This window comes from Heterocephalus glaber, unplaced genomic scaffold (assembly GCF_053883595.1).
Source record: "Heterocephalus glaber isolate CG9 unplaced genomic scaffold, H.glaber_assembly_v1.0 deba00001479, whole genome shotgun sequence".
NCBI classification, from domain to species: Eukaryota; Metazoa; Chordata; class Mammalia; order Rodentia; family Bathyergidae; genus Heterocephalus; species Heterocephalus glaber.
In genome coordinates this window covers 18461660-18480465 of record NW_028258316.1, presented here as the reverse complement: position 1 = coordinate 18480465, position 18806 = coordinate 18461660, and the positions used below count along the sequence as shown (strand labels likewise).

The following is an 18806-nucleotide window of genomic DNA, read 5'->3' as shown; positions in this document are numbered from 1 at the left end:
TAACAGATGCTGGCGAGGCTGTGAAGGAAAATGAACCCTTCTATATTGTTGGTGAGAATGTAAAGTGGTACAACCACTATGGAAATCAATAGGAGATTCCTCAAATAACTAAAACTTGAAATTCTATTTGAGTCAACTATTCCTCCTCTTATGGATATCTTCTTGAAATACTTATAGACATCATATTACAGTGATATACCACATATACTTGTATTTATAGCAGCACAATTAATAATACAGTGGACCCTCGAGTTACAACCTGCCTCGCATATGAACAACTTGGGTTACAACATGACTTTTAGTTTTAACTTATGAGCAAAGTCTTGAGTTAATGACCTGAAGGCCAGCTGCTTGTGCAGTTGTAAACAAAGACTCTTGATGCCAGAGAAGCATATGCAAGCATACATAAGCATCAGTTTGAGCCCAGATGCACATGTTTGTGGATGTGATTTCAGGCAGTGCTTTAAATAATTGCTATGATTACTGCTATCAAACTGGCCTCCCAAAAGCTAGAAAAGAAGCTACGGAAGAAAGGGAAGGGTAAGATAGCAATCATAATTGAAAAGAAGAAGGAAATTATGGAGAAATATGAGAGTGGTGTTCCTGTGACCCATCTCGCTAATATGTACAGCATGTTGAAATCCACCATCTCGACAATCTTACAGAGAAAAGATTTGGATAAGGAAGCTGGTGTTGCTAAAGGTGTCACTCAAATTTGTAAGTCATGATCAACAGTGTTAGACAAGGTAGAAAGGCTATTATGAGTGTGGATAAACAAAAGGCAGATGGTAGGTTATAGCTATCTTGAGTCTATAATTTGTGAAAAAGCTAGGACTATAAATGCAGATCTTATAAAGAGTAATCCATCAGGAAGTGATAATGGTGAAACATTCTGTGCCAGTAAGGGGTGGTTTCACAATTTTAAACTGAGAACTAAAGCAGGTCTTTGTGGGCTACAGACTCTCCCAAGAGGAGAAACGACACCAGAGAGCCAGATTCCTGATGTTCTTATGGAAGGGGACTCTCCTTCCAAACAGAAACCACTTCCATTTCATCCTCCCTTCCTGCAAGCCAAAAATGTCAACTTGAATGGTGAGTACAGAATGAAATTTTTGTTTCTGGTAAACTAGACATGTTTTATAACTTTTTGGTGAATACACTAGGAAAATTATTGATGTTTCTGGTAAATTACACACATTATACAACCCTTTTTTATTATGAGAAGGTTTTTTAGAGGTTCAGAATGCATTATGGTTATTTCCATTATTCTTGTGGGAAAAAGTTTTGACTTACAACCAATTTGAGGTACAACCAGCCCTCACAAAAGAATTGAATTTGTAAGTCAAGGGTCCATTGCAGCTGAACATTGAAAGCAGCCTATACGTTCATCAACAGATGAAGAGATAAAGAAAATGTGACACACAAGTTTAAATATTACATGGTTTCTCTTATATGAGAAACCCAAACTGCAAATAAAGAGCAAAAAAGACAGATAAGACGAAGTAGGGAGATAGATCTTTTGCAAATGGGAAAAGGATGAAAAAGGAATTGAGATATGTTATGCACATGTACCAACTCCTCACAAGGTATGTAATTATTATGTACTGAAAACATGTACTAATAAAAAAATAACTTAGAAAAATCTAAACAAAGCCAGGTTATATGTTCTGGGGAAAACAGACAACATTTGGGAATTATTGAATTATTCATCAGTCTCCCTCATCAAAATGTTGCTTTAAGTCTATTTTTGGAATAATCTTGATGTTCATGTTTTGAATCATCCAGTCCAAAGAAGACTTACATAGTGTCTGTTTTGCACAGTGATATAACAGCTTTGAATCTATTTTAAAATGAATGTTAGCTCTACTAGACAGGAATCTTAAAAAAATTATCTGCAAGTTCTTTTGATGCACAGAAAAGTTTGAAAAGAAATGAAGGAGGTTTTTCATACTTAGAGATTTAGGGACTACAGCTAAAGGCAGTCTAATACACTGTTATTGATCATGACATCATTTTGAAACAAAGTGCAAAAAATCGCACAAAATTGGTTTACAAAAAAACCTAGAAGTTCCACAAGGTAGAATAACTCATTGCTATGCCATAGCCTATGTTGCTTAGTTAAACTAGTGATTCTTCTCAAATTATGTTCCCTAACAGTCTTTATTTTCCTTGTCCTCTCCACTCCCCTCTCTTGAAAATTCACTCTCATTCACAGATGGTCAAGATTATGGTGGAATTTTTTTCCCTCCCATGTGAATTTGGAGTTGATAGAAGCTTAGAATTTTTTTGGTCCTTCTGACAAAACCGTTGGCCCTAGAACTATCTATAACATCAGGATGATGCTTGTGAAGTTCTGTTTGGTGTCTTCTGCCAAGCCAGTGGACAAAACTGATTGGGACTTAGAGTTCCAGCCTTATCATTGCCCCTTGCAAAGCCAACATGAACTGAGGAAGATGATTAAAACCAGGAAATGGTCCTTTGTTAGAACATGACACGGTGTACTTCTGAGAATGGGGAATGAGTGAGCAATGTCCAAATTCCGTGCAGCAGCCCTTAGAAAGAAGCTGCCCAAAACACTGCATTTTTAGACTAAAGAGGTTACACTCAAAATTCTCAAAGGGCACTTTATGGCTGACTTCTAGTATACTATGATGAATCAATACTGAAATTTGCACTGATGCAGTCATACTGTAGAATATGCAATGTCTCAGGAGAAGTAAGATACCGAATGAAAAATGGAGTGTCCCTAGATGTTTGGGGGAGAAGACAAGAACAACTCAAAAACCCTCTATGTCTAATCAAGTGACTCACCTTGTGACAGGGTCCCACACCCCACCACACAAAAAAGATGATTAGCATCACAAATCTCTATTGAAATAGAACACATGTGTCTTAGACATGATAGTGGTTTTCCTAAAAGGGTCTTCTTTTCCTTCTCCTCATTGTTCTTCTTTCTCTCTTCTTCTTCATCTTCTCCTCCTTCTTCTATTTTTATAGGTGAGTTTCTGTGCTTACACATTTCATAAAAAGAAGAAAGAGTGAGTTGGTTCTTCTATTCCCAAAGACTTCATGTGCTTCTGACAGTTTTATCATATTTTGGAAGGTTACATACATTTGTTCATGACTTGTTTGCCTGATTGGTTCATAGAGATATCAGAAATTTATACTGGAACACAGAAAAGTCATGCAGACAATACAGTTTTGACACCAAAGGTCACACTCCGGATTAGGGGCTGAGGGCCAGGCCTCTAGACACCAGAGAAATTTTCCAGGAGTCAAATAAATGGGAAACATGGCACAGAAGATGAAACTGAGAGACATTTTTGTGGCTGTTAAGAACATAAAAATCCATGAAGCCTAAAAAGGCCTCAGAGGGATTCCCTCATCTTCACAGCTGCGGAGACATTCTGCCTCGCTTGTTTTGGAATCTGAGCCAGGAGACCCTTGGTGGTGAGAGTGTCAATGGACACCAGCTCCTGATGAAGCTACCTGCTCTCCTGTCTGCCTTGGAAAACATGGATGGAGCCTGCTCTTCCACAACCTCTGGGACAGTTCCTTTCAGCTTCCCAGAGATGTTTTTGGACTGCACCAGCAGCTCTGGGCTCAGAATTAGGCCAAGGGTCCGGATGTGCCATCTCACAACAAGAGATGCCAGACCTGGCATGGGGGAGGGGCACCTGCCTGAGGCCAGGGGCTATTCTCGAGAAAAAGAGTTTGAGAGAGCCTACAGATTTGGTGCCTAGCTAAGGCTGGGTGCCACTGGGTTTCAGTAATTACTCATGGTCTTGAAATGGTTGTGTAGGAGCCCTAAAGATTTATATAGAAAGTGTTGTTCCCAAAATTGGAGAATAAACTGTGGACTGAAGGCTTCACACCCACCCACCATTCTATACTCACTGCTTCATTTGGGAATATCCCAACTCTTCCTCATTACCTTAGTGCAGCCAGTTTTCAAAACAGTAAAATCCACCTTCATAAAAAACCAAATATATGCACCCTACATGAAGATACACGAGGAGAATCATCAGATTGTACCCAACCACCCTTCCTAGCATCAGCTACTTCACTGTGCAGTTTGTCATCTCTGAGGTCTAGCCACAGATCCCATAAACTCTTAAAGAAACTTATTTTTAAAACATGGTTTAAAGAGCTTTATAAATCAATCCAATCCTTAAAATCCAATTTTAAAACTTCTAATTTTTAGCATGAAAAAATATTTTAAGCAAATTCACATTTAGTCAGTGTCAGAGTGTATTCAGTAAACATTTTTCTGAATATAAGATGAAGGCCAAGCACTTTTTCTAGGCAGTTGAAATGAAATAGGTAAGACATAATTTTAGTGCCAAAATTGACCTTGTTGCTGAGTGGCCTTTGGGAAACCATTTGCACACCCATAAGTCTCTATTGTTTTATAACCTTATAAAGTAAAAAAATGTTAACCATGTGAGAGATGATGATTGTTATCATATGGAATCTCACTTTACACTAATATAACTCAAATTCCAGAATGAAATATTAAGAGTCAAAGTTCACACTCAACTTTAAGTGTCTTGACTTCTAGTCATACAGTGCTTCAGATTCTCCGATTACAAAGTTCTGGGGAAAACCAACGAGAACGTAATGATGACAGTAGCTGGGAATGGCAGGGATGGTGGTGATGCCTGAGTCTTCTGAACCAAAGGTGAAAATGGAAGATACTGGATCTTGGATGGTGGTGTCAAGGGCTCCAAAAGTAGGGCACTCAGAGCCTAGCAGAAATGATAGTGCAAAACGAAATATACCAGTTGGATTGGCAATGTGTTTCCACTGTAAATGGCATTCCTTTCTGCCTTCCAAATGCCTACAGTTTGCAAAACATTTATACTGCCAGGACCATATCTGATCCTCCCAGAAAAGATGTAGCCAGAGTAGAAAGGACATCGTCCCTGTTTCAGAAACATGAGCTGTCTTTTTCAAGCAGAGACAACAGACAAGAAGTGGAGCTTGGACAGCTCAGTAAGTCAGAGGACTCTAGTTGTATATCTTTTTTGTTCTAGGTGACTAATACACTGAGTTAGAGACAGAGATGGAACTGAATTCTGACCTAGGAGCATGAAGATGAAGTGATTTCTGAGAGAACTACCAAAGAGATGAAATTGGTATGTATTAAGCACATGTCATTGCACAACACAAACAATGTATTTCAGAACTTTATAGTAGAGTGGGGAAGATGGGCATGTAAATCTCTAAATAGCATCTAGCGCAGTAAGTCCTATACCAGATATGTACAGAAGCTTGTTTGTTACTGTAATCCGGTGATATATTAGTCTTCAACTCTCTCTGATGAGGAAACTGAGGCTTAGCCTAAGTAACCAGTTGCTAGGTTGTGCAATCAATACATGGAAGGAGAAGAAGTTGTGACTCATCACCAACCCCAAAGCCCTTGCTTTGTACTTCGCCTTCAGTTTCTGTGAGGATTTCTACAGGGACATCATCTCAAGGGGGTAGGGAATATTATTTTATTTATGTTTTATTTGTATGGTACTGTGATATTTATCTAGAAGCTTTCATGTGGGGGATGTGAAGTATTTTATAAACAGTTCTTATTTTTTTTCTCTCCCCTTCCACTGTTCCACCTGAGCCCTTGGGAACCAAAGAGGTTGCCAGGGATGGCCAAGGTCATACTTGTGTACAGTGTATATGGGATGGTTGTTCTCCATGTGTGGGGACAGCTGTGTTTGGTGATAACAAGGATCTCTTCCATTTGATCCTCCCATCCCATCCGTCATGTGAAATAGGCAAAACAAGCATCAGCTTATTGAGGAGAACACTGAGGCTTGCAGGGGTCAATTAACTTGTTTTAAGTCACATGGCTTGGCCTAAAAGAAGCGGATATTCCAACTCATCAGCTGATTCATGTGTAAACAGCATTGTGTAGTGGCTGAGGCTTAATTTGAGTTCTGTAGCTACTATGTAACCTACCTTCAGAGCTGTATACCCAGAGCAGTGGACTTCCATCTCGGTGATCCTGTTTCCTCATCTGTGAAGAGGGCAAATTAATCATTCCTACTCCAGGGGGCTATGAGGAATCCACATGAGGCTTTTATATAAAGTATAAAGAACTTATCACAGTACCTAAAATGTAGACAGTTCTCAATGAAGAGCAACTACTATGTAAAAGCTCAACTGTGGTCTCTTTCCACTATAACAAGTGTCTGGGAGGAAGGCCTGGAGATCAAATATACCTGAGAGGGTCGGCTTGGAGGCAGGTCCAGGTGCAGGCTTTACCTGAGCTGCCACCCAAGCTGAAGTTCTGTGCCCCGTTCTCTTCCCTTTAGGCATCTGCCTCTGTGTGGGGTGCATTCCCAGGCAGCCGTTGGCAGCAGCTGTGGGAGGCATACGCTCCTGACTCACCTCTACAAGCTCGGCCCACCTGTCTCCACTCTTTGCCTCTGGCAGCCCCACTTTGCCTCAGAGAAGAGCAGCAAACCTGCGTCCTCAGGTGCTCCTCTCGGAGCTCCCCAACTCCAGGATACAGCCAAAGAAAACCAAAGCACTCTGTTTGTTTTCTAAGCTGGAGCCAGAAACGATTCCCGTAAGGCAATGCCTGGCTTAATGGGGCTGTGTCTGGGCCTTGCCTGTAAGGCAGGCTCTCGCAGTTTGGAGGCTGCTCTCCTGCCTGGCTCCACCAGAGGCTGTGGCATTTGCTTAAGGTGATGAAAAATCAGGGCCAAGGGAACGGAGATGTCAGGAGGCTTGGTTCTGGTTCTGTATCTCCTGACTCACTGTGTGACTCTGGGCATGTCCTTTCCTAGCTCTGGACGTTAGTGCCTCAGTCTCTCCATGTTTAAAAGAAGCAGATGCTTCTAAGTTAATAATTCTTCACCTGGTTGCCAAGGAGAATGACCTGTAGCAGCTCTAAAAATCCAACTCCTGAGCCACATCCCCACAAATTCACATGAGGTTCGTCTGGTATGGGTATCTGGGCAACAGAACCTTTTAAAAGCTTTTTGTTAGGCTTCAAGGTCTAGATCCATAGCTCTAAATAAGTGCTGGGATCCCTGTGAGCTTTGTCATTCAATGAATCTGTGAAACAGATGAAGGATTAGAAGCAGAAGATGCTAGGGAAAAGCCTGATGGGTCTTTTTGTTTAAAACATCATCTAATCATATTGCTTCATTGGACACGTGGGAAAATTGAAGCATGGAGAAAATAAGGGAATCTAAAGCCACAAACTGAGTGTCTGGTGCCCTGATCTAACCCAGTTCTAACTTGGGTTTCTTCAACTTCCTAACTACAAAGAGCAAAAATATAGACACAAGAAGGATTTGATGAAGGAAGCAGATGAAGCTGAAAATAAAGAAATAAGGAAGAGCAGAAGAGGGGAATTAAAAAGAGAAAAGCAAAAGGAAAGGAAGGAAAAGAATAGGAATAAAGGAAGGGAAGGTGGCAAAACATAGAGGAGAAAAAAAGAAAAAGAAATTGAAGCCACAGCAGGGGCACGAGCAGCCCGGATCATTCTCAGTGAGTCAGGGCAGAGCTGAGCCACACTTGGCTGTACAGTCCGTTTTCAGCAAACACAACTCCAGCAAGAGCTCCCATCCCAGCTGGGGCCCCAAGCCTGGGGCTGGAGCCTGCGTGGGGGCGGTCTGACTCACAGCTGCTGCTTCCTCACCCTGCTTCCAGCTTCTTGCTCAATCCAGGCAACAGACAGAATGGATGCTCTTTTGCAAGGTGATCACTACAGAGAGTGCCCTGCAAGCTTTACACAAGGATTCTAGGTAGGGCTAGGACACAAGGCCAGGAGACCCCATTATCCTACCATGTGGAATAGCTGTGCAGCTCCTGAAGAAGCCTACCTTTTCCTGCCTCCAGGCCTTGGTCTGATGCCTACTTCTACTGGAGTCCCTTCCCCAAGACAGCTGGCCTATTAGGCCTCCCATATCTGGTAATATCTCCATTCTCATGGTTCTTCTGCATGCATTTTACACTATTTGTGATTTACTTCCCCCAGTGTAAACAGAAGTTTCCTACCTCCTCACCTTTACTTATGAGGTGTGCACTCTCTTGTCCAATTGAACCCACAGAGATCCTTCACCACACACACACACACACACACGCACACACACACACAGAGTGTTAAATGTTCCTGTTTTAATCCCTTTCCTTCCAAGCAGCCTTCTCAGATAATTAGTCAGAATCACTCCCTTCTTCTTGTACAATTCCACATCAAGCATCCAATCTGTAGGATTCTGTGCCTTTTATATTAGACCATGAGATTGAAAGTTTCTAAGTGACCAGATTTGTCCTCAGATAATGATCCTGATTGTTGTCTCGGACTTGGTTTCAGTCTAGGTTTTACCACCTTCCCTCCATCTGCTTTGAGGCATAGCATCCTTGTCTGCAGTATAAAGATGTCAGTTTTTATTTTTACCTCCTAGGGCTGTTGTGGGCATCAGCAGAGAAAATTTGTGAGGGGTGCTTATAGTGTAGTAATGGCTTTAAAAATATATGTCCTGCCCTGGCTCTGGGCTGGAGTGATCTTCAGAAATGTGACTTGTATTCCTCAGTTGAAGGTCAGTCATTTTTCTAAAAGCCATGTGGAGAAGGAGACAAACTTGGAGAAAGAGACAACAATGGCCATGCTTTGTAGCAGTGCAAGGATACTTATATCCTCTTTTATTAATGAAGAAGCAGAAAATGGTACATCTGATGCAACTTTTACACTCAAGATCTCATTCCTTTCTCATACTAGCCTGATGAGAGATAGACTGAAATTCCTGTCCTTAGCAAATGGAGAAAGACTCTACCTCACGTAGGGTAGATTAAAACCCAATCTCTCTTGCCCTCCAAGGTGTCTGGCCTTGCTGTAAGGCTTCTGCTGCCTACTAGGAAAAATAAGCAATCTTGGCCCACATAAGAGCAGATGTCACCCATATGACACAATGGGACCTGACTGTGTGTCTAAAGGAAGCTGAATGTGCCTCTCACAGGAGACCAGGATGTACAGCCTCCTAGGAGAGGAGAAGGGGCATTAAAGAGTCTGGGGAACCCTTTAGAAAAACATTTATTTGGTTTCATTATCCCAAGGACTTTTTCAATCAGGGTGAGTCTTGAACATTAGGAGACGTAAGAATCACCTGGGAAGAGTATTAAAAATAAATATTCCCAGAAATTATGATTCAGTAGTTTCGGGGCCAACCCAGTCATCTGCATTATTAACATGGTTTCCCTGATGATTCTGATATAAATGGACCATATATTTGCAAAACACTTTAGTGCATTGCCTGATCTGAATCAGCTCTCTCCTCCCAGCCTAGCCTGCCCCTCCCTCAGAATCTTCTTGTACTGGTAAAATGGGGTAAATCAATGTGCATAGTCCCTTCCCTTTTTTTCTGCCGTCACCCATAATTTCCCCCTTCTGTATTTCATGCAGGCAGTAGACTGGGGGAGAGAATTTATCGACCTTCATAAGTCCCTGCCTATATGTCCCAGATCCTTGAAAACCCAATTCCTGACTTCTTTGCGACCCAACTGAATCATTCTATTTCTGTATTTCCTTTCCTCCATTATTGCTTCATCTCCCCATTTCTCCTCCTCCTCTCCCTCCTACACACACACACACACACACACACACACAAAACCAATGTCCTGCAATTGCTACCTCTCAGTAACTAACCTCTTTACTGCTATCATTTTAGTTTAGTCCTCATTCTCCAGGCTGTAGTTCACTCTGCCTAGAAACTGGAAAGAAGAGAATGAGAGGGTAAGAAATGAGGCTGGATAGTCATGGAGCAGACTGCCCAGTCTCAGATTCTCAGAAAACAGGGAGAGATAAGGAAAATTAGAACGAGGCAGAGAAAAAAGATGAGGGCTAATCAAGTTTGTAGCTCTAACCCTAATGATTCAGCCAACAGATTTTTTTGATAACTTATCTATAATGCATATATATATTCTTGTGAGGCAGGCGGCGGAACCACTGATTTAAATCCCTGGCCCTCATATTCTTAATTATAATTATTTTCAGAAAAATAAAAGACCTCTATTAAGGCTTTGCTTACTTCTCCAAGTAGCTCAGAGAAGCCAAAGTTTGGACCCTGCATTTTCTTGACACCAAAGATTCTATTATTCTTCTGTCATAGAATGTGTGAAATTGTCGATGAGAAAAGTATTTTCTTAATGAACCTCCCCCCATATCTCGTTTCTATCATCTAAATGGGCTTTTTTTTTTTTTTTTTACTATAAAAGCAATGTTTTATTCATTTTATTTTTCTTTGGGTGAGCGGCTGCATGTATGGAGGTGATGAGTTGTTTTTCAAATTCTCATTTAAAAAAAAAGCTATGTATTCCTAATAAACTAGGAAAACCTGACAGACACTGTATAGGTAAGGCAGGAAGTCAGTGGACTCCAGCTCCTGTCTACTTGCGTTTGCCTCCCCGAGTAACTTCTGCATGCCTCAAAGTATCCCTGGGGCTTAATAACAGGTTTGGAAACTGCTGATCCAAACCAAAGTTATTATTTTGAGAATGAGAGTGAAGGGATTTGTGGGAGCTCATCCCTCAAGCCATAGTAGAACTGGGATCTGAGCCATTGATTCCCTACTCTCACAGTGCTCCTCCAGCTTGCTGACTCTGCTGTGTGGGATGGTGTCAAACCCAGCTCAGGAGTTAAGGGAAAGATGAAGATCCCAAGGCCTGGTGTCCTAGAAATAGGTTCAGTGCCAGCCACTCTAGTCCAAGCTGCCACAGGTACAGTTGGTGATGACATCCAACCTCTGTAGGATAGTCAAGGGCTTGTGCCGGGATCTTATGGATATCTTTGGAAATCTATAAAATTACCAGCATGAAGAAAATGAGGAAGGTCCCGTGTGCATGACCCAGAAGTACCAAAGGATACAGGGCTCAGTATAAAAAGAGTCAAGTGGCATCAGAGGATGAATCAAGTGAGACACAGAGAGTTGAAGGCTTCTTCTTGCTGAGTGTTTTTAGAGATGTCTGAGCTAGACTCTGGCAAAGCCTTCTCTTGAAGAGCAGGTCTCCCACCCCTTTTTCACATTTTGCTGGGTTAAGGAAGATTCTATGAATCTGCAGACACGCCAGCAAAGAGGCCAGAAAGTCTACTTTTTACTCTAAAACAAGACTGATCAATAACCAGTCTGACCTCACTTCATTTCGGTTCCCAAATTAAAAATAAATAAAAAGATGCAACTTTAGATGCTTATAGCACTCACCTCAAAGTAGCCTTAGGTGAGGGAATGAAGTCCACAGAGCACAGGGGCAGCAGCCACTGCTTATTTTCCTTCCCTTTTTTCTCTGAACCTCAATTTCTCCCCATCTGTTATATCATTATTATCCTTAGCAAGTATTTTTCTATGCAGAAACTATGTGTGCAGTACAGTGGTAGACTTTGCAATGGAGTAGAAAACACAAGCTAGGAAAATGTTCTTCTGTCAAAATGCTTATATGCATCTAACTCTGAAATTCAGGGAAGTGGTAATGCTGGCTTTGGGATCAGAAAGAATTGAGTCCAAGTCAAAGTTATGCCCCAGATGTGGTCAGGCTGCTCAGACCTGGGCAAAGCACCTGGCTAATCCTCTACTTCTCCTCGGAGGAGGTATGGACGTAGCACCTATCTCCACGGACCTGGCCACACTGTCAGTGCTCAGCCAATGTTACAGCCTCTCTTCCCTCTCTTACACAATAGGGGCGAGTCAAATTTGGGTAAGCCCGTGTCTTGCTTCTGTGATGTTGGGCAAAAGCTGAAGTTTATTGCTAAGGAAGAACAGGACATCAGGCCTTAAGGCGCCTCTACCAGCTTGATGCATCTAAAGTTATAGTTGCTCCAAAGAGGATCTGAATGAGTGAACTACATATAGTCAAAATTCAATATGGTAGTGATTGATTCACATTTCAGATTGTATAATTTAGCCCAGATTATTCTCTCACTTTAACATTTTAACAGTACATTTATTTTATCCAATTTTGATGGGCTTCTCAGGTAGGGTAGAAAAGGATGAAGTGGTGCAGAATGTGGAAAATAATACCACAGAGACAGAGTGTTGTAATGAAATAAACATGTTATCTTTTTCTGGACAAAATCCTTACTTGTGAGACTCCACTCCTGAAAAGTGAATTGTTCTTTCAAAGAGGCAACTTGGTCTTGTGTGAAGGGGGCAGGGAGGACCAGCTCTGGGGACAAGTGTCACGGGCCTAGCATGGTCACTGACACAGGTTTAATGTGTGACTGGAAGCCAATCCCTTCCCTGGCAAATAAAAAAAAAATGTACCGAGTTATACAGTATTTGTTGAAGTGTTGGATGCAATGGAATTAAATAATTTAGGGCAGAAAAGAAGAAAAGAAAACACCTCCTAACTTTCATACAGTTCTTCAAATCCAGTGGAGGAGAATGACTTGATTCAATGTTGATGCACTTTTGACAACTCTGTAACACCCACCAGCTTCCATTCTTTAGAAAAGAGAGAAGGTGGACACGAGAGGCTGGAGATAGTGCAGTGTCAAAGTTTGACACATGGGTCCTAAGTTAAGGTTACATAGAAGCAAGAAGTTTTGGTGTGCTATTGAATATAATAACAATAATGCCCCATAAACTTCAAAAAGCTAAAGGAAAAGTTTCTAAACATTTTCATTCTAAAGAAATGATAAAGATAAAACTAGACCTATATCTTTCACCATGCACTAAACTAAAATTGATATGGATTAAAGATCTAAATATTAAAACAGAAATGCTGTACCAGCTGGAAGAGAGGTTAGGTAGAACTCTTGAAGATACTGGTGTAGGAAAAGATTTTATGAACAAAACCTCAGTTCCCCGTGAACTAGCACAATCAACAAGTGGGATCTCTTCTTACTAAAAAGCTTCTGCACAGCAAGAGAAACCACCAACAGTGTGAAGAGACAACCAACAACGTGGGAAAAATTTTCACCTGTTGTTCCTCACACAAAGGTCTACTATCTCGAATCTATAAAGAACTTAAAAAAATCAGACCTCCCAAATTTAAAGACCCAATCCAAAAATGGGCATCTGAAATGAACAGACATTTCTCAGGGAAATAAATAAAAGCAGCAAATAAACATATGAAAAAATGTTCAACATCACTGGTCAGTTGAGAGATGCAAATGCAAACAATGCTGAGATTCCACCTCACTCCAGAAAGAATGGCTGCTATCATGAAATCAACCAATAACTAATGCTGGCGGGGCTGTGGGGAAAGAGAAACCCTGCTCCACTGCTGGTGGGAGTGTAGACTGGTGCAACCACTGTGGAAATCAGTATGGAGATACCTCAAAGAACCAGGGCTGGAAGATCTATTTGACCCCGCTATTCCCCTGCTGGGTATCTTCTCCAAAGAATTAAAAGAATCATACCACAATGATATATGTGTACCCATGTTCATAGCAGCACAATTTTTAATAGCTAAAACTTGGAAGCAGCCCACATGCCCATCAACTGGAGACTGGATAAAGAAGATGTGGTTTTTAAAAAATAAAATGGAGTACTATTCAGCCATAAAAAATGAGAAATTAGAGACATTTATAGCTAAATGGATGCACATTGAGGCGATACTCTTAAGTGAAATAAATAGGACAAATGTGTGTAAATACCCAATAGTTTCTCTAGTGTGAGAAACTGAAAGTGTAAATAAGGACTAAAAAGTATAATAGATAATGTGAAATAGGAAGAAAAGGGGCAAAGGGGAAGGGGAAGTGGGAAGGGTCGGGGAAAGGAAAGAAGGGAATGGGATTAATACGAAAAAATGGAAACAAAGTCTTTGTAAATAGGAAGGGATGAAGGGGTTGAAGGGAGCGCAGGGGAATGGGGAAAAATAAGAACCAAGAGAGATTATGTAAAGGTGCAAATTTCCAATGATGAATGTCATTATATTGTATACCTAAAATGTACCAATAAAATTAATAAAAAAAGAAATGACAAAGATTCATAGAGACAGATATGAATATCCTGATTTAAATATTATATAATGTATACATGTATTCAAACATTGCCTGGTACCACATGAATATGTACAATTTTTGTTTTTATGTATCCATTTAAAAAGGGAAGGAGAAAGCAGTCTCTGGCTTATAACCTTCCAGAGGTAACAACATCTATATAGAATTTTACAAAATTGTTTTGATTTCATTGTATTGTTTTTAGAGTTATATTCTATTATGGCAAGTAATCCTAGTTTTCCATTTACCAGTAGTGATAAAAATTTCCATTTTGAAATAATTGATTTTAACCAAAAATTAAACAAAAAATAAGGACAAAAATAAAGGAGTTAATTTAAAGAAGAACACAGTACGTTAAAATATCCCAGCTGGGCGGGGGATTTAGCTCAGTGGCTCTGCTGCCTGCCTCGCAAGTGCAAGGTCCCAAGTTCAATCCCCGGTACAAACAAAGAGAAAAAAAAAGAAGAATATCCCAGGTATGACAAAACTGTGAAAGTGATGCTGAAAGAGATGTAGAAAAAGCTATGGTGGAGATTTTGCAGGGTCCTTCGAGGAGGGAAACATTATCTGTGCTCTCTGGGCCCTGAAACTGCTAGTTGGAACATTCTAATGGGGATCAGATGAAGTTTGGTTTTCAGGATAGAGTTTCTGGGAAAAATAATTTGTATAAAATGATACCCAGACATTTAAGAGCAGCTATTGAGCAGCTACCAGTGCCTCTAAGGGATAAAAGCAAGTCTACAGACATCCTTTAAAGAGTAAAGAGCCCTTTAACTGTGGAGGCCAGAGAAAACAGCCCACAGCTGCCCAGAGGCCACCCTAACAAGAGGCTGTGCAAGTTCTCTGAGCTCCCCCAGTCCGAGCCTCTCTGCTCTCTAGCCAAGAAGAGAGGCACGGCCAGCTGCACAGGCCAGCCTACTTGAGTGCAGCCGGGATCTCCGAGCCAAAGAGAGTCAGGGACCCGGATGCAGCCCCCTTCTGCACTTTCCCCACCCCAGGATGAAATACAGCAGAGCATGAAGTTGAAACCAGGACAACCCAAAACTGCAGCGAATGGGTTTAAGCGGGATGGGGATGGATTTTCTCCTCCGGACTCCACGCACTCCACTTCCCCACCCACCACCCCTTGCCTCCAAGGCCATCACAGGTCACAGAAGACCTTGTGAAGCTGACCTCTGGGAAACTACTGGATAATGCTCTGAAGCCTTGGAACAGATGAAGGAAGAGGAGGAGGGGGGAAGGAGGAAAGGGAGAAGGTGCTGGAGGAGGCAGAGGAGGAGAAGGAGCAGAAAGAGGAGGAGGAGGACAGGGAGGAGGAGGAGAGGGAGGAGGGGGAGAAGGAGGAGGAGGTTATTTCTAGTTCAAGGAGGGCAGAAGAAATAAAGGGAGATGGATTTTTCCATGGATCTAGCATTCACTAAAGAAATAAATAAGGTCAGTTGAATAAAAAAAATAAGGGGACAAAATCCTAACCCTGTATCTGACAGCTGAATGACTGTCAGGTGTGGAAAGAAGAGCAGCCTCAGGGTATAGGGGTATAGGGTAAAAGCGACTGTGATTCAAGAAAATCAGATTCTTGGTTGAGGGGCTGCTAATCTGGGATGCACATGTGTGAGTGAGTATACTTAACCATCACTTGGATGGTCATAAACTCATAGCATGGAAACACCAGACTGGGCAGAAAGGATCCACGTCTATCCATCTAACCATCCATGCAACACATGCCATGTGCATAGCTCTATGCTTGGTATTGCGGATATGGTGGAGACTGGTCCACCATCTGTGCCCTCCAAGTAGTTCATCTTCCTTCAAGCAGGAAAGACAGAAAGTTTGAATAAATAAGTGGAAAACAGTGTGAAGAGAGAGAGCTCTGAGTTGAGTGCTCAAGTCCCACCTTAACACCGTAAGAAATTTCTGAGAAACTTGGAAAAGTGTACTCATATGTCTCCTGGCTTGAGTGTCTTCATTGGTGACAAAAGTAGTGGGTGCAGACCCATGGATTTTAAGCCCCAGAGTCCTTTAGAGGTGCCCAGAGACTGCTGAGGAGGCTTCAACCCGAACCCTAAGCCACCTGCTTTTATTATTATTACTATGTTTGTACATTGGGCTTTTCTAAATTATGTTTGAACAAGGGGTCTGCTGATCTAAAAGTGGGAAGAGGAAGCACTAATAATCTTTCCAGCTTTGCCTTTCTAGTACTATGATGACACAAATATCCCTAAATTTAACTCTGTAATTCTGGATCACAGGAACATATCTGTGACCATACTCACAAGTGGAAGTAATTTTCGACCCACTTTTTTTCTGCAAATATTTAGAAAGCTGAAGTTTTTAGTGTATATACAGACATATATACACATATGCATTCTATATAATTATAGGAAAAATATATATGCATAGAAAGATATAGATTGAAATACTGTATTCTTCATTTAATGACCTATTTGTTTAATGACTGTTCAGACCTACAAGTGAGGCACACTGTTCCAGCTTACTGTCTTCTTTTGGTACAGTTCTGTACATCTTGTTTATAGGGCCTCAATGTCTTTTTTATATGGTACTCCTTGTTTATATAGTAGAGTAATTTTTGCTGATCATACTGTGTAGTACTGTAGTTTTATGTTGTTTTACATTACAGTACTGCATGTAAGAGTTATGCAAATAAAAGCAAAGTCATCAAGTTGGAGTGTCCTTTGACCATTTCTTTGTTCTAATTATTGTATGTACATATTATATACAATTTCTCATTTCACGACCAATTCAGCTTATGACCTAGGCTTAGGGATTCAGCTCAGTCCTTAAATGAGGATTGTCTGTGTACTGGTTAACAGTACAGTATTTTGAGTCTAAATGATATCCCCTTCCATATGTGATTTGAAGGAATTTAATTTCTCTACATCTCAGTTTCTTTTACTTGTGAAATGGGAAGAGAAATAATTAACTTTGCAGTATTCTAATATTAATGAAAGTGTATAATTATAGCATTCAGCATGTTGTTCAGCAAGCAACCTAGAAGCATATAAGTTATATCATTTTTTGTTTTATAGCCCTTCCCAAATATCTAGGCAGGGATGGCCACCGCTTTCTCTATATGCCATTCTTGTTCTCAATTCATTTTTTTATAGTACATTCCATTTTATTTGCACCTACAGATACACAAATGCACCCAAAGATTAAAAGGTACTATCTCAAATTTTTAACAGTGACCAAACTAAGAAAGATTGCTTTTCGCTTTTTTTTTTTTTTTTCTAAAAAACACACCCATAGATTCAGGTTGTTCTGCAGTGAAATATTGTTTTGTAAGGTCTTGCTCTCACTTCAAGTAGGGACACTATCACTAGGAAATATGGGTGTACACAGATGAAAGTGCTGTAGGTTGAAGGATCTTAGATTGTCCTTTCACATTCCTACAGTAATGCAGTCTTCCACTAAAGTGGTAGAAAGTAAATATAAGCAAAGAGGAAAAAATAAAAAAAAATTATGCTATGTGTACGTAATATTCTGCAATCACTGAACTTCAAAAAAAAACATTGTTGACATTTTGGTGTGTATTTTCCATACTTTTTTCTAAGCATATAAACAAACGTAGTATTTTCTATATCTTTCAAACATTATATAACGCAATTACCCCCAGGTACAGTGATTAGACAGACCAATAAAATAGTGTAATGAACAAGCATATGCCTCCCATTTTGTGACTCGGTCTTAGTAGCTCTAGACTTGCATTTGCTTCAAGCACTGTTCCCATTTCAAGTGCATGAGTGAATGCACATTCTTATATTTTTGTTTTTGCAGAAGTCCCATTATAGAGCGATAATCTTAGAAACAGAACAATCATGTTCACCCTATGGATCAGTCTTTCAGCAAATCAGTGCTAGGAGCCCACAATGGGCCATGTTCTATACAACAGGGTCTGATGTGAAAGGCAGAGTCCCTGTCCTCATAAGACTCTCAGATACAGCCTCCATGCCTCTGGAGCCACACAGTTAGCTGGTGATGCAGGGAACCAGAGATACAGTGAAGGCTGGAGACCTTCAGATAAAATAAAGAGTATAAATAGTGGCAGCTACTACTTTCGTTACTAATACAACAGAAATTATGTTAAATACATTCACTCTCTGATTCCCTCTGCATCTCTGCAAGGTAAATATTACTCTGCTTCTTCACTGCACCAAAGAGAAAACCAGGTTGTCACACAGGTAGTTGAGGCACGATCACCAAATAAGGTCCCCTCCTCTGTGGACTAAGAAAGCTCTGGAAGAACATGGACCATACCTCAGAGGGGTCAAATCACACATTTACTTGGTGTTGCTTTGGCCTAGGAAATTCAACTCAGGGAAGTAGACCCAAGCAGCCCAGAAGTATTAGGTGTGAAAAGCATAATCTTTCCTCAGAGATTTTCTTCTTTACTTGGCTAACAAGAGTTCTAATTGGGCTCTTCTTTCTCAGACCACTGAGCTCAATACATATTTCAAACTTGATCCCAACTGTCCTGTGCTAATCTGTCCTGGCTGACAGGAGGACTCCACCAGATCCCAGGTTAACCCATCTTTTAGGAAAAGTCTGATATGGCAGGATATAGAAGAAAAGATGAGGTCTAAAGCCAAGATGTGGATACTAATGCTTCAGTCTATTCTGAATCTTCGCTTCTCCAAATGTAAAAAGATGGCAATATTATTTACTATATAAGATTGATGTGAGGACCAAAGAAATTATGTGATGCCTGGCACAGAGAACATCCTTAATAAATGCTTATTCTAATTCACTTATTCACTCATTTAATGAATATTTCATTTACTGTTTACTATGAGACATTCAGTCTTGATGATTAGAACACACCAGCAAACAAATCAAGCAT

General features: G+C 40.7%; 1 protein-coding gene across 14 annotated transcripts in view; it reads right to left on the bottom strand.

The window, feature by feature from the left end:
- The window catches only part of Astn2 (astrotactin 2), a 908742-nt gene that overhangs the window by 86889 nt on the left and 803047 nt on the right, over nucleotides 1-18806 (bottom strand). The window contains exons 20-22 of one of the 14 annotated variants that reach the window (XR_015439763.1): nucleotides 9659-9723; nucleotides 5962-6019; nucleotides 4514-4748 (exon numbers count right to left, since the gene is read on the bottom strand). The exons of 10 other annotated variants lie outside the window; for them this stretch is intronic. Coding sequence is in view for 3 of the 4 variants with exons in the window: in XM_087182849.1 (XP_087038975.1) it covers nucleotides 5964-6019 (56 nt within the window). In the remaining variant the exon portion in view is untranslated. Of the gene's footprint in view, nucleotides 1-2849; nucleotides 3006-4513; nucleotides 4749-5961; nucleotides 6020-9658; nucleotides 9724-18806 lie in introns of those variants that run through there. 3 more of the 14 variants (XM_087182850.1, XM_087182848.1, XM_087182849.1) reach the window with 3 other exon arrangements.